The 23,829-nt window shown below is 59.1% G+C and overlaps 8 protein-coding genes across 8 annotated transcripts; 4 read left to right on the forward strand and 4 right to left on the reverse strand.

Moving 5' to 3' along the window:
* Window positions 1-1,619: 1,619 nt before the first annotated feature.
* Window positions 1,620-3,431, forward strand: TRAVEDRAFT_158686 (acetyl-CoA synthetase-like protein; the record flags this gene model as incomplete). The annotated part of the gene is made up of 3 exons (XM_008034709.1): window positions 1,620-1,843; window positions 1,900-2,322; window positions 2,378-3,431. 3 exons carry the CDS (start codon window positions 1,620-1,622, stop codon window positions 3,345-3,347), a joined length of 1,617 nt encoding a protein of 538 aa, XP_008032900.1. The 3' UTR covers window positions 3,348-3,431.
* A 1,148-nt stretch (window positions 3,432-4,579) lies between these two features.
* TRAVEDRAFT_41847 (uncharacterized protein) lies at window positions 4,580-5,864 on the reverse strand (the record flags this gene model as incomplete). Its single annotated transcript, XM_008033963.1, has 3 exons — window positions 4,580-5,664; window positions 5,724-5,748; window positions 5,799-5,864. The coding sequence occupies 3 exons, from the start codon at window positions 5,862-5,864 to the stop codon at window positions 4,580-4,582; spliced, it is 1,176 nt and encodes a 391-aa protein (XP_008032154.1).
* Window positions 5,865-6,174: 310 nt separating this feature from the next.
* Window positions 6,175-8,750, forward strand: TRAVEDRAFT_108693 (uncharacterized protein; the record flags this gene model as incomplete). The annotated part of the gene is made up of 3 exons (XM_008034710.1): window positions 6,175-6,432; window positions 6,482-6,722; window positions 6,754-8,750. The coding sequence occupies 3 exons, from the start codon at window positions 6,175-6,177 to the stop codon at window positions 8,748-8,750; spliced, it is 2,496 nt and encodes an 831-aa protein (XP_008032901.1).
* A 441-nt stretch (window positions 8,751-9,191) lies between these two features.
* Window positions 9,192-10,257, reverse strand: TRAVEDRAFT_139234 (uncharacterized protein). Its single transcript, XM_008034711.1, has 5 exons — window positions 10,229-10,257; window positions 10,053-10,175; window positions 9,897-9,996; window positions 9,555-9,828; window positions 9,192-9,483 (listed from the first exon to the last, which is right to left on the reverse strand). The coding sequence occupies exons 1-5, from the start codon at window positions 10,229-10,231 to the stop codon at window positions 9,354-9,356; spliced, it is 630 nt and encodes a 209-aa protein (XP_008032902.1). The 5' UTR covers window positions 10,232-10,257; the 3' UTR covers window positions 9,192-9,353.
* Window positions 10,258-10,413: 156 nt separating this feature from the next.
* On the forward strand, window positions 10,414-12,299 carry TRAVEDRAFT_139237 (uncharacterized protein). Its single transcript, XM_008034712.1, has 8 exons — window positions 10,414-10,682; window positions 10,733-10,767; window positions 10,821-10,919; window positions 10,967-11,033; window positions 11,101-11,269; window positions 11,330-11,408; window positions 11,462-11,804; window positions 11,861-12,299. The coding sequence occupies exons 1-8, from the start codon at window positions 10,524-10,526 to the stop codon at window positions 12,167-12,169; spliced, it is 1,260 nt and encodes a 419-aa protein (XP_008032903.1). The 5' UTR covers window positions 10,414-10,523; the 3' UTR covers window positions 12,170-12,299.
* Window positions 12,300-12,393: 94 nt separating this feature from the next.
* Window positions 12,394-14,373, reverse strand: TRAVEDRAFT_55359 (acetyl-CoA synthetase-like protein; the record flags this gene model as incomplete). The annotated part of the gene is made up of 3 exons (XM_008034184.1): window positions 12,394-13,604; window positions 13,663-14,091; window positions 14,147-14,373. 3 exons carry the CDS (start codon window positions 14,371-14,373, stop codon window positions 12,620-12,622), a joined length of 1,641 nt encoding a protein of 546 aa, XP_008032375.1. The 3' UTR covers window positions 12,394-12,619.
* Window positions 14,374-16,207: 1,834 nt separating this feature from the next.
* On the forward strand, window positions 16,208-18,954 carry TRAVEDRAFT_158700 (uncharacterized protein; the record flags this gene model as incomplete). Its single annotated transcript, XM_008034713.1, has 2 exons — window positions 16,208-16,268; window positions 16,326-18,954. Exon 2 carries the CDS (start codon window positions 16,375-16,377, stop codon window positions 18,952-18,954), a length of 2,580 nt encoding a protein of 859 aa, XP_008032904.1. The 5' UTR covers window positions 16,208-16,268; window positions 16,326-16,374.
* A 184-nt stretch (window positions 18,955-19,138) lies between these two features.
* Window positions 19,139-21,063, reverse strand: TRAVEDRAFT_33223 (uncharacterized protein; the record flags this gene model as incomplete). The annotated part of the gene is made up of 4 exons (XM_008033783.1): window positions 19,139-20,708; window positions 20,764-20,795; window positions 20,861-20,949; window positions 21,006-21,063. The coding sequence occupies 4 exons, from the start codon at window positions 21,061-21,063 to the stop codon at window positions 19,139-19,141; spliced, it is 1,749 nt and encodes a 582-aa protein (XP_008031974.1).
* Between the last annotated feature and the right edge of the window lie 2,766 nt (window positions 21,064-23,829).

A 23,829-nucleotide genomic window follows, 5' to 3' on the forward strand; every position in this document is an offset into this window, starting at 1 on the left:
AGGTTGGGTGAGAGATGGGATCCGTACGGGAAGGCCGTCGGGAGGCACGGGTGTGAATGATGTCGTGCGAAGGAGGTCTGGCCGCAATGTGCTGGAGTTGTGTTGCGCGACGGGGGCGTGGGGGGAGATGCGGGCCCATTGGAGACGAGCTTGAGGTAGGTGTCGCCGACTTGCCCGCGACTGAGTATCGAGTTGCGACGTGGTTCAGAATTGCGCAGCTGTGTTAGATGAGGAGAGCTGGCAATATCTCCAGGGTGTACGACTGGAGGTGGTGCAATTACGGGGGCACTTGTCGTAGGGCTGTTACAACTTGAAGGTAACTTGAAAGAACGCATCGATCAGACGGTGTTCGCAATATCATCAGAGAAGTAATACCTCAGCTGGCGGAAGCGGGTCAGCTGCACGTAGCTAATCATGGCGTGTCTCCGTCATGGCCGTCCTCCTAATGCTAAGAGAAGTGAGTTCCAATTATACCGGTTCCAATTATACGATGACCTCAGGGTGTCCTGGACTTCGAGAGATGGACACGCTGAGGACTGCTGACGCAGCGAAGAACGCAAAATCGGACGTCGGTCACCCGGCCATCCCGAGCGGTTGTGGACAGAGAAGGAGAGGCCAGTACCAGTTGGATGCTTGCTCGCTCGCGTGGCACACAAAAATTGAGGGAAGCGGGGATGTTGCTGAGTGAGGCGTACGGCGGCCCGACGTGGGTCGGCGGGCGCAACACTGGAATCCGCACGGTGGCCGCTCCTCCGCTGTGCAGCTAGCGTCGGGCGTGCATTCGGGACCGTAGCGAGGAATGGTTGTGTCTGCCTCGCTTGACCGGGGGACGCCCGCCGGAGAGGCCTCCTCGTCCGGGCGGTGCGCCCCCGATCCCGATCTCGAGGCGCCGGCGGGCGGTTGTGTGTGTCGCCCACATCTCCCATCTCGTTTCTTCTCAACGTTGGCACCTCCCTGTCCCATCCCGACTCCGTCGCCGCCGATGGTCGCCAATGAATTATCGGCCAGCTGACACGGTCGGCACACACGTTTAGCAGCGCGCCATGGCGTGCATGAAGGGGCGGCAATGCGCACAGAATATGTCAAAATCGATATTTCGCATACCGCCGGGCTGTGTGGCTTCATGTCCTGACGCTCGCTAGTGCTGTCAGATGTAGGAGGGATCTGTGCCATATTGTATCGGGCGATTCCTCAACGATCCAAGCTGTACCTGAGAGGTCCGCTCATTCCTCCCCCGCCCCCTCGGTCCGCTAATTATACTGACATCCGCTATCAGCCTGCCCATGCCGTCCCCACTCCGGGCGGCGGCGATGTCTGTACTACCGCCGTGCTCACCTCAGACTCCTCCACAAGTCTGCACCGCCCGCCCTCGAGCCACCCCGCCGCTGTCATCGACACCCCTGCTCGACGTACCTGTCTGGACGCCTGTCCAATTTGTAAGGCCAGCGGAACACCTGGCACTTGCCTCAAATGACATTATGACTGTTTCGCCTGACAACCGTATACCGCCCCGCATAGCTCACGCTGGGTCCTATGGACGCCGCTACTTGTATAAAGCCATACCGTCATGACCGGTACCGACCAGCACTTCCTCGATATCCACCAACCCGACATCTCCAATGGGTTACCACACTCACCTCACCGTCCTCGAGCACAGCGCTTCGGTCTTCTCCTCCTCCGCGGCCTTCAAGGTTCCCCGTCTATCCACCGACGGAGAAGCGGTCGAGGAATGGGTTCCCATCTCATACCAGCAGTTCCTCAGCGACGTTGAGCAGTCCGCGAGGTACTGGTCGCGGACACTCACTGCGCACGGTGTCCCTTCACGGTCTATCGTCGGCATGTGGTGAGTCACCAAATGCAACCTACAAGCTGCGGGCGCAAGTCTTAACGTGTCCGCAGGCTGGGCGGTATGACCTACCTGGACGCGCTGCACATCTACGGAGTTGCCAGAGCCGGCTATATTCCGCAGCTATTCTCTCTCAGGATGCCAAACCCCGATGTTGTCTATGAGCTCCTCGAACGCGCAGAGGCTCGGGCGCTGGTCTTTGACCCCGCCTACCTGTCCATTGTCACCAACTGCCCCGTACCGGCCGAGGCTGCCCTCGACGTCTGCGCCGTTGACGTCAAGGACGCTCCCCTGCCGCCGCTATGGGTCCCGTCTCACGGCGACGAGATCGTCATGATCTACCACACTTCAGGGTCGACGTCGGGCAGTCCAAAATTGGTTCCGTGTACCGCCGATTGGGTAACTGCCACGGTGTCGAAGGCGGCGCACGTCACCCGCCCCCACAACCCTAAGAGGCAGGATGTTACCGTGTGGATGTACGTCGCCTACCCCACCGCGCATGCAATTTAGCTTATTGACTTTGACCTACAGGGGCAGCATGTGCCACATCGGTCAGACGTTCATGCTCATGGGCTACCTCCAGCATGGGGTGTGCACCATCCAGCCCACCAAGATTGCGTTCTCGTCAGAGGAACTGATGGACATGGTCCACCGCTGCCGTCTCAACCGCCTCAACCAGTTCGCAACTTTCCTCGCCGCTCATCTCCGCCGCTCGCAGAACGACCCAGCTCTTTTCGCCGTACTCAAGGGGCTCGACGAGCTCCTGTACTCCGGCCTGCCCCTCGCAGCTGAGGAGGAGGCTTGGGCCTACGCAAACGGCATCCTCCTCAAGAACCTCTTCGGCAGCACCGAGTGTGGTGCGATGCTCCTCTCCGTCGGCGGCCGCGGCTCCGACGCATCCTACCTGCACCCCATCGAGGGCACCGCCTACGGCTTCTTCCCCATTGCCACCCCCGACGTCGACTCCGAGACCGGGTACGAGGACGCGAACCAGCGGCTGCTCGAGCTCGTCATCCTCTCGCACTCGGGTGACTGCCCGCACCCGTCCCTGCGCAACGCCGACGGGCACTACCACACCGGCGACCTGTTCCTCGAAGTTGCCCCCGGCCGGTACGTCTCGCGCGGGCGCGACGACGACTGGATCAAGTCCGAGAACTCGCTGCGCTGCGACACACGGGCCATCGAGGACAACGTGCTCGCGACCTGCGCGGACCTTGTCGCGACGTGCGTGGTCGTCGGCAACGGGCGGCCCTCGCCCACGCTCTTCGTCGAGCCGAAGGTGCCCGGGGACGTCGACGCGGAGGCGCTGAAGCGCGCGATCGTGCGCCGCACGCGCCACTTCCACGCGCGCCGCTACCTGCACGAACGCATCGCGTCGCCCGCGTTCGTGGTCGTCGTGCCCGGGGGCACGCTCCCGCGCACGGCGACGAAGGGCAACATCCGCCGCCGCGCGGTCGAGGAGCAATTCCGGGCGGAGCTCGACCGGATTTATGCCAGCTAGGGATTGTGCACCCGGCTGTGAGCCGCGGCCGGACAGACTCTGGTTGCTGGTTTCTCTTCCCTCTCGGACCCACTCGTACTATCCCCCCATCCCTATAGACGCGTTTTGATTTTCGGTCTTGTATATTTCTTGTTGTGTTACTAGTGTCTGGGCTCGTTGTGTATGCCCTTCTTTGCTGTCTCGTCGCGCACATCCTATCGTCTAGCCTTGCTTTCGTAGAGTAGTTGTAAGAGTAGTTGTGTTTATTGTCTTATGTCTGTACTATCTGACTATATACCAGTCACTTTGATTGACAATAAGCTGCCAGACCCGACTCGTTGGCTTTCACGTGTACTGGGTGTCTGTATAAGTGTCCAGCTTCGACATCTCAGAGAAGGCCTCCAACCATAAATGCAATGATGGATCAACCTTTTGAGTGCGATCGGCCTCAATCTATACTAATTTGTTGGTCGTGTAAAATATGGATTTAAGCTCTAGGGTGTAGACATTAAACCGTATTACAGAATATAAAAGGCCCACTATGTGCGAGGGATATGTCGCAGATAATTCACTGGCCACCGCTATAGTTGAATGAGCAACAGGGGGGCGATACCTAGAAATCCTTCCATGGCTATAGATGCTGATGCAGGTCTCCCCTGGTTTGACACCCTTTGTCCACGACTATCTACTCCCACCCACTTTCTACCTTTCCCATATCGCGGTGCCGTCCAACTCATTATCGTTGTCCTCAGCCTCCAGCGTAACAAGATGGTCGGCTTTGGCCATGAGCCGGGCTATCCTATAAACACTGATGCACTGTCGACTTGTGGGCCGTTGAGGCGGGCCGTGACAAGCTTGGTGGGTGCAAGGGCAGCATGATCAGGATATGGGCGCCGCGTGCGCGAAAACCTTTGAACAGAAGGACATGTATAGAGGGATGAGCCGGCGTTCTGGAACAAAGGGGTGTTACTTACGAAGACGATTCTGGGAGATGAGATGAGTCTCCTTGAATGAACGTGAATGTAGCTCATATCAAGACTATTTTCCGCGCAGTGACCGTCATGGTCGCAATAGGATGTGCACCATATTGAGCGATAGAGGGAGTTGAACTCGAACCTACACAGATGCCCTGTGATGATTATGAGGGTATAGCGCATGTCGCGAAGCACTTGTCCTGCGAACAACAGTCAGGCCTCAACTACGACGATATAGCGACAAGGTTCTGCACCGGTATCCCGTCCGCACAGTTAAGGCTACTCGTCGGGATCGACTAGAATCTCCCGCTCTCCAATGCGGATCGTGAACTCCCCAACGGTATCGTCGCCAGGGGTCCTGACCAAGCCTCTGATCTCGCCCTTCTTTACGAGCACCGCCCGCATGTCTTCGTGGTGTAGCGCGTCAGAGAGGGAGAAATTCGCTGGAAATGGGTCGATGGGTGATGGGTGAAGAGTAATGTGGTAATGTAATGGGAACGGTGGTGCGGCGTGCTGAGGTGTACGCGAGCGAGTCGTGAGGTTCTGCGTTGGTGCGTCTGCCTCGCGAGGCTGCGAGGCCTGAATACTGGATATGGCTTCGGCGGCCCCGTGAGGCTCAAAAGGGGCCGGGAAGGGGTGAAGGTGTTGTCGATAGAAAAGCGTCCCCGGCGCGCCAGTCGTGGAAGGCTTCGTGATAGGGTTCAGGCCCCAGTTCGTCATGAGGACAACGGGCCGGTGGGAGGCACGAAAAGTGATAAGTGCCTTCAGGACGTGCGAGAGTGGATTGGGAGGTGATGCACCACGTGGATTGTCGGTGGCATCACGAAGTTGTTCCAGGGTGTACCGATCCCTCCAGTAGAAGGCGCTCATAGAGTCGATCGCGAGGAGGCCGATTTCCTTATTCTGTAGGCGAGGTTCACTGGCGTGATAGTTTGGAAGATGAAGCAGGGTGATAGCCAGTTGCGCAGAGGACGTCGGGCGAAAGACGTGTAGATTTTGTAAGAGTTGTGTCGCCAGGTCCTCCATAGAAGGAGTCGTCACGTCTGTGGGATCTTCATCACCCAGAAAGCGACGTAGGCGAGACACGAGGAGTTCATGGAGTTTCTGTATGCTAAAATTGCCATCGGTGTCGATGAGCACAGCAGCTTTTCCCCAGCCTCCCAGTTCCGTATCCAGCCAACGGTCAGGAAGCAGGCATTCCAGGAGCATGTGATAGACAAAGTGCGTCTTGCCGGCTGTCGCTGGACCTTGTATTTCGACGACATCACCCCGGTTGAGAGGCCAATCCCGAAAGGTGCGCCGTGCATTCACCGCGGCAAGGTGGGTATCAAGGGCTGGAATCCGCGTGAGACCTGGCGAGGAAGCTACGTGGTTGTCAGTCTGGAGAATGGTAATGTGATGGATTGCACGCAATCTGCCTCACTTTCGGTCGAGACAGCTGCCAGAAGCTGCTCGCAACATAGGTTAGATAGCGCAGCATGCACATCGACTCACTCACAGACTGGAGAGATTCGGAGTGTATTTCTGCCAAAAGCGCGGCTGCGCTGAGGCCGGCGTCGGCCATGGGTAGGAGACGGGCGAGAGGACGCGTCAGACGGCAGCGCGACGCGTGAGGCAAGGGGCAAGACGCGTTTGTGGCATTAATGGCGGTGGCAGAGCTGTGCCTGTTCCACGTGGGTGAGACGCCCGGGGTGTGATTGTTTCTGCAGATCAAGTGGCGCCTACAGACTTAACGACCGCCTCCCCCGACCCTGGCCCTCCTCCGCCAGCTCACCCCGCCTTTCTCATCCTCTGCAGCGTCGACGGCGGGGCTGTCGCGTCTCTCTCGCATCTCTCAAGACTCTCGGACACGCATTCTGTAATCATATACCATCATGGCGACCACCGCTCCGGCACGAGCCACGCCCACCTCACGACGCTCGCCCCCTACCCTCTCTAGCTCCCCCGCAGCCTCCTCTATCGCCAAAGGCGCGACAGCACGCGCAGCAATAGGCCCCCGTGCGGCTGCTTCTGTCACCTCTCCGGCACGCAGGGCGTCCATAAGAGCCTCTCAACCACCCGCTCTCAACGGCAGCGAGACACGCGAAACACTCTCAGTATCCCTCAAGGCTGAGACGGAGCACAAGGAGAAGGTTAGTGCTACGGAATACTCTTCCGACACGTCGCCTTACACCGCCGTAGCTTCTTGTGCAGCTGCAGGACAAGGAGCAAACCATCACCCAACTAACGACCGACAATGACAACCTCACCTCATCTCTCCATGCCGCTGAATCGCGCCTTGCTGAGCTTTATGCCGACCAAAATCGAACAGAGGAAGAGATGGCTGCGCGCATAGAAGTAATCGAGAAGCTGCGTACCCAAGTGCGCGATCTGGAGAAAGAGAAGCGCGATATCCAGCGACGATACAACGAGCAGGTATGTGGTTCATGGATAGAATGCCACGCACATCATAGTTAACTTGTTTCGCCTTCAGACTTCGACTTTCGAGGCCGAACGGCAGTCATTTTATGACAACGAGCAGCACTTGAAGTCACGTATACAGTCTCTCATGCAAGCCCGCAAACAGCCCGCACCAATCCTCACGTCTCCGTCTGTCGTCTCCGTTGCGGAGTCGGAGGCAGGCATCGAGGAACAACCCGCCGAGGTCGCGGAGCCTCCCAAACAGGATCTCAATGACCCTGAACAGGAGCCGGCCGAGATGACTGCGCTTCGCTTAGAGCTGTCGACGCTGTCCACGTCATATACCTCGTTGCAGTCCACCCTCGTGCTCCTTCAGACGCAACTCAACGATCTGAAACGTGTCAACAACGAGCTGCAAGAGGAGAATGAGTCGTACAACATTCTTCTTCGGGAGAAGACCCTCAGCGGACAGTTTGACGTTATGCGCATGGGCGGGGGCGCGAGCAGCGTCCCGACGGAGCCGAGTGACAGCGAGGCCGGAGACGAGGATGATGGCAGGGACGCCGAAAGCCTTCGGAGCAGGACCACCGCCAGAAGCGTGCTTGATCCGGTCGACGAGCGCGCGGAGGAGCTGCACGAACTCGATCCCAGTTTCGAGATGGAGCAGCAGGAGCGCGAGGCCCAGGAGGACGATGCCGCCAGGCAACCCCGCAGAGGCGGCCGCCGGCGCACGACCTCCACCGCATCTCGTTCCTCCCCTGCCCCGCGCGGCGAGTCCCTCGCAAACCTTCCGATCACCGGTCCCGGATTGGACCTCGCCGCCGAGCTCGGTCGCGCAGAAAACAAGGACATCCTGGAGGGCCGCGCATCCTTGGAGACCGACCGATCTGTCATCAACCCTAAAGGGAAGAAGGGCCGGAAGAGCGATGCCACCCGCAAGGTATCTTCAATGTCCGAGGGCGCCGCAGGCTTGGAGCCAAGTGGTTCGGTCAACGACATCGAAACTTTGCGGAGCGAGGTCAAGAACCTCAAGGATGCGAACAAGGCTCTCTCCCTTTACGCATCCAAGATCATCGACAGGATCATCTCGCAGGAGGGCTTCGAGCATGTCCTCGCCGTCGACTACGACAAGGTCGCGTCCCCGACTACCGCCTCGTTCACTACGTTCAGCAACATCCCCGCTTCCCCGAATCCCGCGACCGCTCAGCCTCCGAAGAAGGCCAGGCCTCAGTCTGCTATATTCGGGCTCTCCGGGTCGTCTGCTGCCACTACATCGCCGCCGCAAGAGCGCCTCACCACGTTCGAAGACATCCGTGCTGCGAATGCTCTCAACTCTCCCAAGCTCGACGGCCCGCCTGCACCTTCGGCTTCGACGCGTGCGTCCAGGCGTTCTCTCTCCTTCGACTGGAGCAGGTTCTCCATGTTCGGCAAGGATGAGAAGCGGCCAGACCCACATCTCCGCCCTCTTACGCTCAAGGCAGGCGCGAACTCGGTCGTGACCAACGCGCGCAAGCTCGAAACAGAAGAGGACGATGACGACCGCCGCGAGCGCGAGCGCCTGCACGCGACCATGAAGCTCATGGGCATCGAGAAGCCTGCGTCGCCTGCGATGCCTTCCATGGGCAAGAGCTACTCATCCCCAAGCGGTGAAATCGTACGCACCCCTGTCACCGCGAGCACGATCACGCCCGGCAACAGCACGCCGCTCACGCCCTCGACGTCTTCGCGCTTCTCGTTCTTCCGACGTGCGAACTCATTGTCCTCGAACCCGTCTTCTGCGCGCTCGTCATTCTCCGGCAGCCCGAATCCCGGAGCGGGGACGCCGAACCTGACGCAGGAGGCACTCGAGCAGGCCGAGGCGGAGAGCGCTCTCGCAGCGCTCGACGCACACGAGCGGCAACTCAGTGTAGAGATTGCGAAGGGCTCCCCCGGCGGGTTCACTGAGATCGTGCGCCGGAGCGGGGACCGCCGGAGCAGTCGGCGCAGTGGGGGCAGTGGGAGTACGGTCTGGAGCGCGGGAATGAGCAAGGCAGAGGGCGAGGACGACTGAAGTGTGTAATTCTTGGATGCAATGTGTTTCTAGACGGGGTTGTGAACACCCCACGCAAGGTAAGCAGGACCGTATTGAATTGGGGATCTCTGGGGCGACGACGGCCGTTACGAGTTGGAAACCGCACGGGGCGTCGTCGCTGTTGTTGAATGTCACTATACCATCTCGCGTGTTATACCACCCGCACGCTCTATATGCCCACGTTACGCCTCGGATGATGTCTTCACGGTCGATCAATGGATTTCGATTTGTTCTGCATTAGTATGCCCGCCCATATACTTACTTTTCAACGCATCCATACCAGTAGTATACAACATGACTGTACCTACCAACAGCGTACATAATGCCTCCCCTCATACATAACAAAGATATTTCTATGTTCCGTCCTCTCTCTGTGAAGGCACACTACTCGAGCTTGAGGCATGGCTTGAGGATCCCCGCGGGGGTCAGTGTGCACCGCGGGCTCAGTCAAAGTCGCCGGTGACAGCAATATTGAAGAGCTCTGGTGACGGAAGGAAGTCCTCGGAAAGGTGTGTGAGTCCTCCGGACGCTGTCAACAACTTCCGGAGGCCTCGGAGTATCGACGATTGCACGCGGAGCGGCTCAAGATGCGGCGGTCGGCGGCTCGTGTTTCACCAGCGTGTTCTTCGCGTGCGTACGGATGGTCTGGAACGGATTCGCAGCAAATTCGGGGGTGGACAGAATCAAGGGGATGCGCATGCGTTCCAGCTGACTGCGAGAGGGCATGCGGCGTGAGCGCATGCGCTTGGTGAAGCACAGGGATTATCGCAGCCGAGTACTCACAGAGCGCGTTTTCGTTGATTTTTTGACAGCGGGGCGCCCTTGCCTTCGCCGATCTGCCCAGCTTTGGGTTTCGCCTTGGCCTTGGGCTCGTCGGTCCCGTCGGCCTCTTCCTCATCAGCAGCGATGGTGTTCTGCACTGCGGTTGGTATGTCGTCCTCAACAGCGAAGATTGCCGCCTGGATATCACTCATGCCGCCTGCGACCTGCTCCTTCGCTTTGCGTTTCAGGCGGCGGTCGTGTGATTTTGAGTATGGAGAGCGAGATTGCTCCAGACCTGTGCAGCGGACGCAGCCAGGTGAGCGACGGGGGTGCGAAGGAAATCAGTGAGGCAGATGCACGCACGTTTCAAGAAAAGATCGTGCTTCAGAGCTTGCTTTTCTTTTTTCTTCATTGTGGGCCGCGGCTCGTCTTCCATGGCCATGTCCTCGAAGATCTCAGGAGCCTCCATTAATAGCACTAAGCGATCACAGATGCACGGGATGCTACGTGGGGGCTCACCGCTCGTTCACTCTGCTCCCCGACGTCGACATGTTCAACAGCATTATCCTGCGCAGCGTACTGCCGTTTGTGCAGCTTGACGGACTGCTCGTGGGCGCCGCTGCGTCTGCGTTTCTCCTTGGGCTGACTTTCGTGGGTGAGCCAAATATCTAGAAGTTGCATCTGGCGAGGCTCACCATGGTGGATAAAGAAAAAAGCACTAGGGTGTGGGTGTGCAAGGGACAGAAGCTCTGCTGCAAAGCAGCTTGCAGCTAGTTCGGAAGCGCCCATGGTAGCAGCCCCAGGAAAGGAAAAGCGGGACCGGGCCGGCTAACAGAAATGGCGTCTTGCGGCTCTCTGGTGCTGCCACTACCGCCGCCCTCGCGCCCCAGCCATCGCTATCGCGCTCTCCTCTGACCACTCATCCTCGGCGGTGTCCTTCCTTGGTTCCCTGCGTACTCCATCTGGGAATGAGCTCGAGCTGAGGAGCTCATGGACACCGAATCTGCACCTCTGCCGCGTACCCGCTCTCGCGGCAAGTCCCACTCCCGGGTTCGCTCTCATGCCGCCGTCCGGAGGGACTACCTCATCGGCATTCTCTTGCTCTTAGTGGTCGTTGTTCTATGGACATCATCAAATTTTGTCACGCAGGTCAGTAGGTTCATGGTTTGCCTTGTACGGGAGGTTAACCTCTGCCGCAGGACCTGTTCGAGGATGGCTATGAGAAGCCGTTCCTGTGAGTCCCCAAAGCGTTATCTAGGATTGTAACCATGCTTATATCATGTTCAGCGTGACCTATCTCAATACTAGTGCCTTTGCACTGTACCTGTTGCCATACGCCTTCCGCAGATTCTATGCACGAAGCTATCAGAAGGGCGGAAGCGGTGGGTAGGTTGCCAAGCCATAGCATTCCGTTCAACCCTCATGTTTCATAGCAGCCGGCATGACGGATACGAACCACTTCTGACGGACGTAGATGCGGCAGAGACGTTGGCCGTTACGGTGAGCTCGCCATGTGCCGCGCGGTGTCTTCGCGTGCTTTGCTTATCGTGGTCGTGTGCATGCGCAGAATCCAGAACGAAGCCTCGGGGAAGATGTCTCCAAGCCTCTCACGACCAGGGAGACGGCCCAGCTCGCGGGGCTGTTCTGTTTCCTATGGTTTATCGCCAATTGGACAGTCAATGCATCGCTTGACTACACGAGCGTGGCAAGTGCCACAATCCTATCCAGCATGAGCGGTGAGTATATCTGAGACTATGCCATTGCGGGCGTAGTTTGCTCAGTTTGCGTTTACACAGGGTTCTTTACTCTGGGCATCGGCCGGGTCTTCCGCGTGGAGAGCTTGACAATCGTCAAGATTGCCGCCGTGTTTACCAGGTATGTCATCCTTGCCTTCGGTAGTGTACTATAGACTAACCAAAAACCGTTAGTTTTGTGGGCGTAGTCCTGGTATCGCTGTCTGACTCCTCGCAGCCGGAGTCATCGATGCCTCCCGGCCCTCCACCATCGGCCGCCATGGCGTACCTGCCATCTGCACCGATATTTGGGGACGCGCTAGCGCTGCTCTCGGCCCTCTTTTACGCCCTGTATGTGACTCTCCTCAAGGTCAGGATCCGGTCCGAGGAGCGGATAGACATGCAAGTGTTCTTCGGCTTCGTCGGCCTCTTTAACATCCTCGCATGTTGGCCGATCGGCGTCGTACTGCACCTCACTGGTGTGGAGCCATTCCAGCTGCCCAGCACGAGCAAGGCCGTGATGGCTCTGCTCATCAACGTACGTGCCCATCACCCGTGCGATCCATCGCCTCCCCGAGCTGAAAGCGGTTCCAGATGGCCATAACGTTGTCGAGCGACTACATCTACGTCATTGCGATGCTCAAGACTACGCCGCTGGTCGTCACCGTGGGCCTTAGCCTAACCATGCCCCTGGCCGTCCTGGGAGACTTCGTCCTAGGGCGGCCGGCGCGGGCACAGGTCATGCTGGGCGCGACTGTAGTTATATTCAGCTTCCTCGCTCTAGGCTTCGAGGACTCTCGTAATGCTGAGGACAAGGACCTCATCGCAGGGACCCGGTTAGACTCCGAGGCGGAGGACGCAGCTGTGCGGTTAGAGGAGGAAGAGGTGTCGTTGTCCGATTAACGCACTCTTGCTGTGTTTAGATATTTTGCTTATGTGTATTGTTGGGCTATGCCGTGTTCATTTATATTCCTTTGGGGCGTGATGGGTTAGATCGAATCGGTAGACCACTGCTGTTCAGGTTGATGATGAGGGCGATATCCCTGGCAACATTGGACAAATTCGATTGAATCGTAGGCGATATTCTATTCCAATACAACGATTGGGTGAGGTAAAGCGAGTACAAAGGGAGAGCTACGTATTCGGGCTCGATATAAAACGTTAACACTACACTATGAGAGTCCGTTAATAGGTGGATTACGCTATGCGGCGTAGGGATACAGCGTTGGTAGAACGCGACAGGATCAAGATGGATGCGTGGACAGGACGAGAATGCTTGTTGACAGGAGGCCAGAGTCCAGATGAAATAAGATAGGAATAGTGTTAGCGCACCGCCGGGGCCCGCCTGCGGTCTCAGCACGCCACCGCATACACGCGGTCCAGCTCCTCCTTGAACGCCTCCTCGACCGCCCTGCGCCGGATGTTGCCCTTGGTAGCCGTGCGTGGGAGCGTGCCACGGGGAACCACGACGACAAACCGTGCAGAGACGATGCGCTCGTGCATGTAGCGGCGCGCATGGAACGGTCGGATGCGTCGGATGATGTCGCGCTTCAGCTTCTCGGGGTCCGTGCCCTCCACTGCGGGCTCGACGAACAGCGCAGGCGACGGGCGGCCGTTGCCGACGACGATACATGTCGCCACGAGATCCGCGCAGGTAGCGAACACGTTGTCCTCGACCGCCTTCGTGTCGCATCGGAGCGAGTTCTCGGACTTGATCCAGTCGTCGTTGCGCCCGCGGTACACGAACTTCCCCGGCGCAACCTGGAGGAAGAGGTCGCCGGTGTGGTAGTTCCCGTCCTCGTGCCGCAGCGAGCGGTCGGGACAGTCCGGGGACTCCGCGAGGATGATGAGCTCGAGCAGCTGCGCGTTCGCGTCCGCGTACCCGGTCTCGGCAGCGTCGTCGGACGGCGCCGCAGCGTCCACGGGGACGAACACATACTTGGTGCCTTGGACGGGGCTGATCGTGTGTACTGCGCTCTCCGCGTCGTCCTCTGGCGAAACGAGCATCGAGCCGACTTCCGTGCTCCCGTAGCAGTTCATCAGCTTGATCCCGTTGCGGTACACCCATTCCTCGTCCTCGGGCGACATCATCAACCCCGAAATGAGGATTTCGTCAAGCCCCTGTAGGTGGGAGAGGAGCTTGGGGCTGTGGCGCGAGTTGCGAAGGTGGTGGGTGAGGTAGGTGGGGAACTGGTTGATGCGTGACAGCCCACAGCGTTGGATCATGTCAACCAGCTCGTCGGATGAGAACGTCTGCTTCGTGAACTGGACGGTGCAGGAGCCGTGCTGGATCATGCCGGAGAGCATGAACGTCTGGCCGAAGTGGCACAGAGACCCCCTGTGGGAAGAGCCAGCAGTTAGCACCTATCTCTGATGTGCAGGGAATGACCACTTACATCCAGACGGTGACGTCTTGTCGGCCGTTGCGCGCGGTCTTCGGCTTCATCGCCGTCCAGGTCTTGGTCAGGGTGAAGTCCCACCATGCATAGCTGCATGGTACGAGCTTTGGTCGCCCAGAAGTAGAGCCGGAGGTGTGGAAGATCATGAGGGTATCGTCGCCGTTACGGCTACCCTGATTGGGTGGTAGGGACACTTCTGCGTTTGGTAGTATCCGCGCATCCACAGCCATATATGTAGGTACGGGGTTATGTGAGAGCACCGACGCGTATGAGTCGTCGTAGATGAGAGCCTTGCCATTCGATCGCTCGAGGAGTTCGAAGATGATGTCAGGGTTGGGTAGTCGTAGTGAGAAGAACTGCGGGATGTAACCGGCGCGGACGATGCTGTAGATGTGCAATGCGTCGACGTAAGTCATTCCGCCTAGCCTATTGATATGATATGAGCATGTGAACGGCACTGTTTGTGAAGGGAAACACATACCACAACCCAACAACGGAGCGAGCAGGCACGCCGTCGGCAGTCAATGTTTGTGTCCAATGCCTTGCGAAACGCTCGACATCTTGCCAAAACTCGCGGTAGGTGATAACGTCCCATTCCTGTACATTGTCTGTTCCCGGCTGTAGGCGTGGTACACGGAAAGCAGGAGCGTCGGGGACCTTAGCGGCAGTTGCTTCGAGGATGGTGAGGTGAGTCCGGTAGGCGGTCATGATTAATGAAGGGAAGTTGGGAGCGAGCTGAAATGTCGAGGAGCTTATATACACAGGAGGGCATGCAAGTATGAGGATGCCCAGCCATGGTGATTGGACGGGTGTATCCGGTTGTCAATCTCAAACGCCCTCCGAGAACAGCCAGTGTCAGTGCAAACCTGCAAGAATTGTCGGCCGTGAACATACGCACGAGTGCCAAGGCACCCCGTATGATGGAAGGGGAGGGATCAGGACAAGATCTCGACCGCCGGACATCTGTAACCGTCTTGAAACTGGACGGAAACGGGTCAAATGGGCGGCTGGGAATGAAGATGTCATAGTCGTTCGCCGAGTCAAAGGGTCCACTGCCTCGACTGGAGCTGCGCTACCGCCTGGAGCGAGTCATAGCGCGCAGCTCGTAAGCCTTGGAGAGCAACGGTGCATTGCACTTGCTCGCCGTCGGGGACTGTGCTGATGAACTCTGTGACAGATGAGCTGCTGAGCAATCAGTAAACCTTGCCCGAGAACTGCGGCGAGTGGCGAACGACCTGCCTGCGGAAGACGAACGCGGGAGAATCGCCCGAAGGCACCGGTCGACGGCTATCGAACAGCGGCTGCGACGGCGCTCGAGTATGCAACGCCAAACCGACCAGTCCTCTTCCTCGGCCGACTTGGCACCCACCACCACCTAAAGTGCTCGGCTGCATTCTGGATGCAGCCACCTCGCGCGTAAAGGCACATCTGCGCGACATATTCGCACAAAACTCCCGATCACCGTGGCACAGGAATAGGCCTCAGCAAGCACCACACAGCCTGCAACATAGCTGCCCCGCCACCCCGCGTGGCCCTTGAGATGCGGTCAACGTTCCTGTGGCTTCGAACAGGTTTAGCATTTCAACACTGAAGCACTCTGTCCTCCGCCATTTGCGGATTGTGTATCACCAGCGACAGGTCTTGAGCCGCCTGCCCTCAGTCTGCTCCGGCCTGTCTTGAGAGTGTTGAAATCAGTATGGTACTCAGGCACGCATTTCAGCTGCCCTGGAGCACGGCAAATCGCAAAGAACATTTCCTCGGACTTCCGCTGAGTTCCCCTGTTGAAGCTTGCAATGGTGCTCGCCTCTTCCGGCGCGTTTGAGATCACCACCCGCGATGCACTGCCAGACTGCAACGGCAGATGACGCACCGGTGCCTCCAGTGAGCGTTACTCGGGCTTTGCAGGGAAACAAGGACGCCCTTAGTTGCCGGCTGCCTGCCTCCGCCCGGGTAGGCGGCTATTGAAGCACGCTCCGTGGCTCACTTCGACGCTACACGGCCCCCAGGTCAGCGTAGATGACCGTGCAGACGCTCGCCACGACCTGCGTATGCCAACCGTCAGAGGTTCTTTGTGTGGCGTGAAGCTCAACGAAGACCACTCCAACGCGGACACGAGCGTCGGTCAATTGCCAGATGAGTAGCCGATCGGCTCCTGGGTCGTATCTTGTGCGCATGTATCGCAGATCTGCCGCTGTCTTCATGGCTTCGAGGAGGATCACTACGATTTCCAAAAGGATGGACGCACCAGCTGACAATTCCTCATGTCGTTGCTCCGCTGAGTAGGCGACAAGCGATGCCAGTATGCGACTGGCTGTCCTCAGCGTATCGCTACGTACTGCTCAGGTACTCGCAATTCATATCCGACGTCGGAGGCCACGAACGAGGAGAGGGCAATTGCAAAGAGCAGATGGGCGCCAACGCAAGTCTTGCGCCGGGATGGGCCGGGAAGTGCCGAACCGCTGGGCCAGGCGCGAAAAGACTGGCATTCCGAGGTCGAGGTCGTCGTCTCGCGCGTTGAACAACGACCCGTCCTCGACCTGCACCACCCTTTGCATGTCCCCCTTCTTCCCCCGACTCGCTCCATAGCACTCACCCGTGCAGAGGTACGATGCTCCGCGCGTTCTTACTTGGGACCAACATCAATCCTGACCACCGTCCAGCTCACGGCGGCGACTCGGGGATATCGTCGCCCCGTCATCCTGGCTGTCCATGCCCTGGAGAGTGGGTCGGGATTTAAGGCATCTCGTTCACGCCGCACACAACATCCTGGAGAGAGGTCGTGTCTCGCTCCATCCCATATGCGTACTCGCGAAGCCAATCCACTCGACTCAAACTCAATGGCGGCCGGCACTAGCTCTGCAGCTCAATCACACATCTGCGGTGACGACAGGCACTTCTCAGGACGACGAGGACGATCCTTACGTGGGGGCGCAGCATGTAGAGGCGGTTCTTTTGCGGTGGAAGAGGCCAGCGGGGGACGTTGGTGCCGTGCCACCGGAGGATCTGCCTCCTGCCTCCATCCTATCCCTCATCGACGGCGTGTTCGATGCTCGACCAACGCAGCTTCCAACACTTGCGGATCTGCGACGTCTACCTGCTATGGAGGAGCTCATAACGTACCTGCGCCTTCCGCGTCGTGCTCCCGCGCTGGTCCACTACCTCCTCGATGTCAAAGAACCCCGGCGCGCACTATGGGTCCTTCGAATAGCGAACGAAGTGGGCTGCAACTTCTCCCCGAAGTTCTACGGTCCAGTCGCGGAAAAGTTGGCGGATATGAAGAAGTGGCGGTCGATTCTACCCCTTGTGCGTACTGCCAGGGAACGACTCGGATACACCACTACAGCTCTTCTCAATTGGCGTTTGCATGCGCTCATGGAATCGCAGCGTTATCTCTCTCTGGAAGAAGTCTTGGACCTGTTCGCAAGAGAACAAGTCAGAGCGTCTCGTCTGACGTACCATCTGCTTATTTCCATGCACCTTCGCAATCACGACCTCCCTTCTGCTCTCGCATGCGTCCGGGCTATGGAATCCGCTGGCTTTCGCGTCTCCGCCAGAACGTGGGCCGTCATCCTCACCAGCCACCGCTCACTTGGCTTGACGCCCACTGCCAGGACCCAGGCTCTTGCTGCCTTGAACACAGCGGATGGACACACAGCAGTTGTCATAGTCAACAGTCTCGTGCAGCTCCTTCTCGATGCCCACGACATGCCTGGCGTCGTGGAGATTCTTTCGCTGGTTTCGCGACCTCCTGGAGGCCCCCCCTCCGGCCCTGGGGCAGGTACCACCCTGGAAGGCGGCGCGTCTGCGACGGTACAGGAGGGGTATCCCAACCAATCTCCCCTTCCTCTCTCCCACCAAGTCTCCATCGACATCTCCACCTACAATTTGCTGCTCAACTACCTAGCCCGCCAAGGTGATCTTGAACGGGCACTGGGGACATTGCAGCAAATGGACGTTACACACATACATCCTAATGGCGACACAGCACCTGCCCTCGCGCGTCTTTACTTCACTGTCGATTGTCCCAACGATGCACTCCACATCGTGGCCGATGCGCTCCGGGACTTCCCCACGGCTTCCGCCCTCCTCCCCCAACTAGGGTTCTCTCCCACAACCCCCGCCGAACACCCCACCTTTCCCTACACAGCCTCTCCAACCATCCGTCTTTTCAACACGCTCATTTGGGGTGTTCTACAGACTCGACGTCTGAGCGGGCTTCGTACGGTCTTACGTATGATGCAGATTACGAAGATCGACCCGGACGCCACCACGCTAAGGGTTCTGCTGTCACACCTCTACCGAGATGACTGTTCACGTCCTCGGGAGATCATCAGGGTTGTGCGTGCCCTGATGTCTGCCGGATTGGCTCCCACAACGCCACACCTCCACGTCCTTATGGCCGCTCTATTGCGAGAGCAGCGGTTTACGATGCACCGAAGGGGATGGGCGGCGGACGACTCTGTCGGCGAAGCTCGTGAGGACCCGCCTGCTGATCACCTGCAACCCTACTCGGACGAGTATTCTCATCCAACCGCGGGCATCGCCTTCTCCCGCCGCTACCGGAGGCTCTTGCGACCGATCATCCAGTCGCTGACCGCTCGCGGAGTGCGAAGCGACCGCGCCTCCTTCGCCCTGCGCATCAAACAGGACGGAGTGGTTCACCGCGACCTCGACAAGGCGCTCGCGTCGTTCAGGCAGGCCGTCGAATCCGGCGTGCGCCCGAACGTCTACCACTACGGCGCACTCATGGAGGGCTACACGGCAGCAGGCGACATGGCGGGCGCGGCGGACATAATGCGGGAAGCGGCAGACGCAGGCGTCCCGGTCGACGTCAAGACGCATACCATCCTCATCGCCGGGTACGCGCGACACGGCCAGCCGTCGCAGGCCCTCGCGGCTTTCCGCGCCATGGTCGCGCAGGGCTTCCGCCCGGACGTGCCTGCCATCGACGCGCTTGTGAGCGCGTTCGTGCGTGCGAAGGCGTTTCGCGTTGCCCGGCGCATCCTTCTGCAGCTGTGGCCGCAGATCGGGCCGATGGCGGACGCGCTCGTCCGGGCTCCACTGCACGAGCTGGTGGTGGCTTTCCGGGGCCTGCATGGGAAGGGGAAGCGCATGCCGGAGCGGCTTTCTTCAGGGGAGCAGCGAATGTTGCGGTGGAAGATGCGGGACCTTTTGCAGGGCTGGAGGTTCTCCCTGGGGTACACGCGGAAGAAAGAGAGGGCGAAGGACCACGTTCGCGCTGTATCATTGACACGTACCCCCGAATATACCAGGGCAAAAAGGCGTTGATCACCGCGTACAGTATCGTTACTCCCGGACGTGTGTTCTGCCGCGCGAAGCATAGCTGCGATGATAGCATGTGTGGTGTTTGTGGGTTCGACGAGTCACTCTAATATAAGGCAGCGGCTAGTGTACATGAGGCATGGTCATACTTAGTAAAGTAAGTTAAGAACGAAGATTTCATATTGCCATCCTATGGTACAGCGAACCTCGCATCGAGCAGCCGGAGTGCATCCCGCACACCGTCCGCCATGACCTCCCGAACGCGCTGCCGGCCGCACTTGACGAGCACCTCCTGAGGCACCAACTGCGGCGGGGAAGACGTCCCGCCCGTCCGTGTCCGCTGCCGCTCGTGATATTGCGCGTGCGGGTCGGTGAGGATGATCGGCTGGCTGTCCTGCTGCTGGGCATAGGCGGGAATGCCCGGCGACAGCCCCCTCTCTGGCGTGATCGTCCCTGGGGCGGGAGAAATCTCGACGGTGGGGCCTGTGCACTTCGTGCGGCGCGCGACGACCTCGGCGAGGAGGGACAGGTCCGTGAACACGGCGTTTGGATGGGACTTGATCTGGCGCCACGCCGCATCGCAGGGGATCGTCTCCGACGTCGTGAGCGGCTCGGACATGAGCAGCGACGAGGTGAGCGGCGCGGCTGCCGCCGACGCGTTTGATCCGGAGCCAGAGCCCGACGCTGCCAAGCCGCTCGCGTTACCGCTGCTGCTTCCAGCGTCTGCGCCGCGTCCGCAGGCTCCGGGGTTCCCGCAACAGCCGCTGCCCGTCGCGCCGCCGCAGCCACCTTGACCGCGACCTGGGCAGTCGTTGCATGGGCCAGAGGAGGACACCGACTTGCTGATGGCCGCGCAAAACGCCTTGCCAAAGGCGTCGTCGGCGCACGCCGGGCAGTTGGACGGGTCACCTGTGCATGAGGGGACCTCGGGCTGCGCTGGCTCTGATGTCGGGAGGGTGATGGGGAATATAGGCTGGAGGGAGGGGTTGGGTGCACGGCGACGGAGAGGGACGGGGGCCTGGTATGCGGGCAGGTTGTCGAGGATGGAGGTGGAGGTCTGGGTCTGCGGGACCATAGATGGGGAGGACGACGTAGCGGCTGTATTCTGATCGGCTGTCTCGAGCTTCATGGGCGAGACGCCATTCACGGCAGCCATCCGATCGTTGGCCTGCTGGAGTGCCATCTCGCGACAGAAGCAGGGGGTATTGTCGCTGCAGAGGCCGCAGTCGAACGTGTCGAGAGCACCTCCAGGCTCGAAAAGATTGCTCTTGCCCGACGAAGCCAGTTCGAAGATGCCGTTGAGACCGAACGTCTGGGGAAAAATGGGCGTGTCCCGGGCGGACTGAGACATGGGCACGGGAGAGAAGCTGGAATGCGCATCACTTGAGTCTGCCGAGGACGCCGCGGAGGGGGAGGAGGCATATGAGACCGGGGGGAAGGAGGTTTGGGTGAAGTTGCTGAGAGCATCGATGGAGACCCTGTTACGCTTCTTGGCGGGGGACTGGGTGAGGTCGTAGGGGGACTGTGGGCAGAACTCGTCGCGTGGTCTCTTCTGAGCAACGCGCTCCTCGAACTGGGCGACCTTGTCCTTGAGCTCGAGGTTCTCCTTGCGCAGCTTCTCGTTCTCCTCCTTGAGACGTTTGGCTATGTTCTGGAGGGCAACATTCCGTTCGATCTCGCCTTGCTCGTACTGCTGTACCCGCGCCTGGAGTTCGGCGAGCTGGGATTGCTTGCGCTCGCGAAAAGCACGTTGTGCTGCTCTGTAAAAATGTATATTGAGGGGAGTGATCACATAGATCGATGGTGGATGCACACCTGTTCTGCACGCGTCGCCCTTTGCTGTCGGTCTGTTGGATCAGACACGGGTTAGCATCGGAATTAGCGCCGACCGGGGCCGACTCGGACTGCGAACCTCGGCAGTCTCCTCTGGGGGCGGGGCAACGTCTTTCTTTGGTTTGCGACCAGGCTTCGGCTTCGCGGGGATGACCCACTCCTTGGAAGCTGCGAGGAAGCGTGTCAGACGAGCGGATCCCACGGGTGTCCGATGGACGACATACCGGTAGCCCAGAGGGTTGAGGATGAAGAGACCGCAGTGGGGGAGGCTGCAGCGCTCATCACGGCGGGCGAAGGGCGGGGAGGCGGGGACAAATGGGTGAGAGGGGGGCGAGCAGGGCTGGGAACGCGGCGGACGGCGACGAGCCAAGTTTTATGGAGGATGAGAACAGGCCCGCAGAGAGGCCGGGGGAGATCTCGAGCGGCGGGTTAACTGATTAGATAGGCTGGCCATCTCCCCTTATATCACCGCCAGATAATCGCCGGCGCCTCTCCAATCTAGATCGCGTGCCCTGCGCGTCAGGCCACTCCTCCTGCGGTTCGCGACAATCCCCTCCTGCCCGTCCGAGTAATCCCGCCCCCCACAGCCTCACCGTTCTTCCTCATCCCCACTCGACCTTCCTGTCCTGCCTCTATCGCCGCCTCTCACCTTGGCGCACACAAATACACTCCGTGTGCACTCCCCGCACCCCGCATCGGCTAGCAGCGCGCGTACGACACGTGGGCGATGCACACGCTGACCTATGCTTACCTCAACCGTGACCGTTTCTGGGCCGTGTTTCGAGCTTTCTGCGCCCTCCACGGCCCATGCGACAGCAGCACATATCTCCAGATGTCATCCTTCTGTCTCGTCTACCTCAATTCCGAATTCGCTTGGCGAGATCCCCACTCCGCACGTACAGGAACTGCGCTTCTTGCTCCGACCCTCCGTGGAGGTTTGCGAGCTGCGTCTCCAGACACAATTCCGAATTGCCCTCCATGTCCCGCATGCCTCGCTCTCCATCTGTGATGGTCTTCCGACAGTTCTTTGATACGAGCCACGACACTCGCCACTTCCCAGAGTAGGCTCTAGTCTTCTAGGCTCTTCTCCATTGCTATCTATTTTCTGACATTCTTTATTTCCCTAGGAGGTCGGTCTCTCAGCCTGCCGGCACATATGCCTACGCGCGCTGTGCCCCTGCCTAGGCGTCGGCAGTTGCGACCGGTGTCCAAACTGCACAACACCGCAGCTTAGCAAATGCCTAGCACAGGGTGCATCAGCCAGCTCACCGTGCTTATAGACTGCTGATGTCCTTCCGAGGCAATTAGACTGGCACGGTGATCCTCAGGCGACACGTCCCCGTTTGGGTATTTCCTCGACCCGGGACCGCGCCGTGGGTGTCGGACCGCGGAAATACCCACGACGTCTTCGACTCGGTTAATACCGCAGATCTGTCTGTGCATCTGGACCTGCCTCGATAACCCCGCGCCATGTGCGCGCTCCCTGCACCCTGCACGAAGCGCACGAACGCCCCGCCCTCGGGGTCATGATGTGGTCGCAGTCCGTTTCTACCCCACCTTCCGGACGGGATGCAGCAGAGGAGCGCTGCCAGGACGTTGGGCCCCCGTCATGTTGTCAACCTACTCGTCGTCTTTGACACGACGTCTGCGCCAGCTGCATGACGTCAGGGGCCCTATGTTCTGGCTGCTACTTTGTGCCGTCGCTGTCATGTACAGAGCTCACTTTTGGGCAGTCTGCAACCGCAGTGACTCGGCAATAACCTGGCCCCTGGGCCGTGTCTCGCATCTTGGGCATGGTCGTATCTCTCCCACCGCTAGCTGCGTCTGTGCATACGTCGCTCTGGACGGAACTTAGATACGGCAAACCCAACCCGTATCGTCATGCGTCTCCGGGGCGCGAGCATCACCCGTATCTGTAAACATGTGAGGCTTGTTCAGCTTTCTTCTGAAGTCGCCTTCGCGAAGTCGTAGGCGCTTCCACTGCCAAAGGTACGGTAATGACACCGGCGACTGATGTCCTTGGTGGGTACCTATGCTGAACACTTCTATTATCCGAAAGCCCCATACTTTACCCCAGTGCCTGCATCTATGTATCTCCACGACGTCGCGTGCATAGAGACCCACTTCTAGTGCGGGGCACCGACGTGCATGCATCACTGAATCCTGTCCAACGGTGCTGCATCATATTCTTCTTCCCAAGATCATTGTGCGTCCCCAACTCCGGTAGCCCCGCCTAACTATGGGTGCAGTTCTGATTGCGCACCACATGTACAGGTCCATAGGATTGTCGCCCGACCTCCAGGAAAGGAACTGCGAAGTACCTCCTCTCTGTCGGAGCTATCTCACACATCCTGTCCTCGCTCAGGCCCGGCGCCACGCGTCTACTTCGATACATTCAAGTCGCCACAACGTGACAGTCTCCTCCGCGTAATCTCCCCTCACATAAGCGTTTGCAGAAGCCGACGTCGGTGCCAAGAGCCTCGGGCGCACATTGAAACAGGTTCTCGTACGTCACCCCGTCGAGTCTGTTTTCTCAGCCTCAGGCAGAATCCGGGTCTATCACCGCCCCTTCATATTCACTTCGGCGGTTCCGCAGAGGCCCGGTGCGATTTAATTGGGTGGTGCAAGTTCCTCGTACGGCACCGTCTTCCGGAGGCTCTTCCGCTTCGAGGACTCGACAACATCACATCCCGCGAATGTCCAAGTCCCGAGGCGCGCCGCACGTCGCGAAGTTCAGTAGCCACCTCGCCCTTGTGGCCCTCGCCACGAAGCTCGCACGACGGCCCGTTTTCTCCCTGCGCGACGACCGTATCTCCTGCAAACCCTGCTCCAAGACATACGTCCGCACCCGCCTGCTTCGTGCCCATCCTCCCCTCTGCTATCTGTCCCACAGGCATGTTGTGCACCCCACCGCAACGCGCGCCTCGAACCTGTTGACATGCATGTGACGGATCTGATCAAGTTGTATTCCATAAACTGTCGCGCTAGGGCGCACTTGGCGTGCCGGGGTTCTGATGAGGTTAATCGACGCTATCGGCGCCTAGCTCG

The sequence above is a fragment of the Trametes versicolor genome (assembly GCF_000271585.1).
Source record: "Trametes versicolor FP-101664 SS1 unplaced genomic scaffold TRAVEscaffold_1, whole genome shotgun sequence".
Classification (NCBI taxonomy): domain Eukaryota; kingdom Fungi; phylum Basidiomycota; class Agaricomycetes; order Polyporales; family Polyporaceae; genus Trametes; species Trametes versicolor.

Bases quoted from the DNA above. Each gene is read 5' to 3' on its own strand.
- TRAVEDRAFT_139237 (XM_008034712.1), top strand. From the start codon at position 10,524: ATGGACACCGAATCTGCACCTCTGCCGCGTACCCGCTCTCGCGGCAAG. The intron at 10,920-10,966 runs GTAGGTTGCCAA...CATGTTTCATAG, and splicing joins CAGAAGGGCGGAAGCGGTGG to CAGCCGGCATGACGGATACG. The intron at 11,409-11,461 runs GTATGTCATCCT...AAAAACCGTTAG, and splicing joins ATTGCCGCCGTGTTTACCAG to TTTTGTGGGCGTAGTCCTGG.
- TRAVEDRAFT_139234 (XM_008034711.1), bottom strand. The intron at 9,997-10,052 runs GTGAGCCCCCAC...CTATTAATGGAG, and splicing joins GGGAGCAGAGTGAACGAGCG to GCTCCTGAGATCTTCGAGGA. The intron at 9,484-9,554 runs GTGAGTACTCGG...GCCCTCTCGCAG, and splicing joins AATCAACGAAAACGCGCTCT to TCAGCTGGAACGCATGCGCA.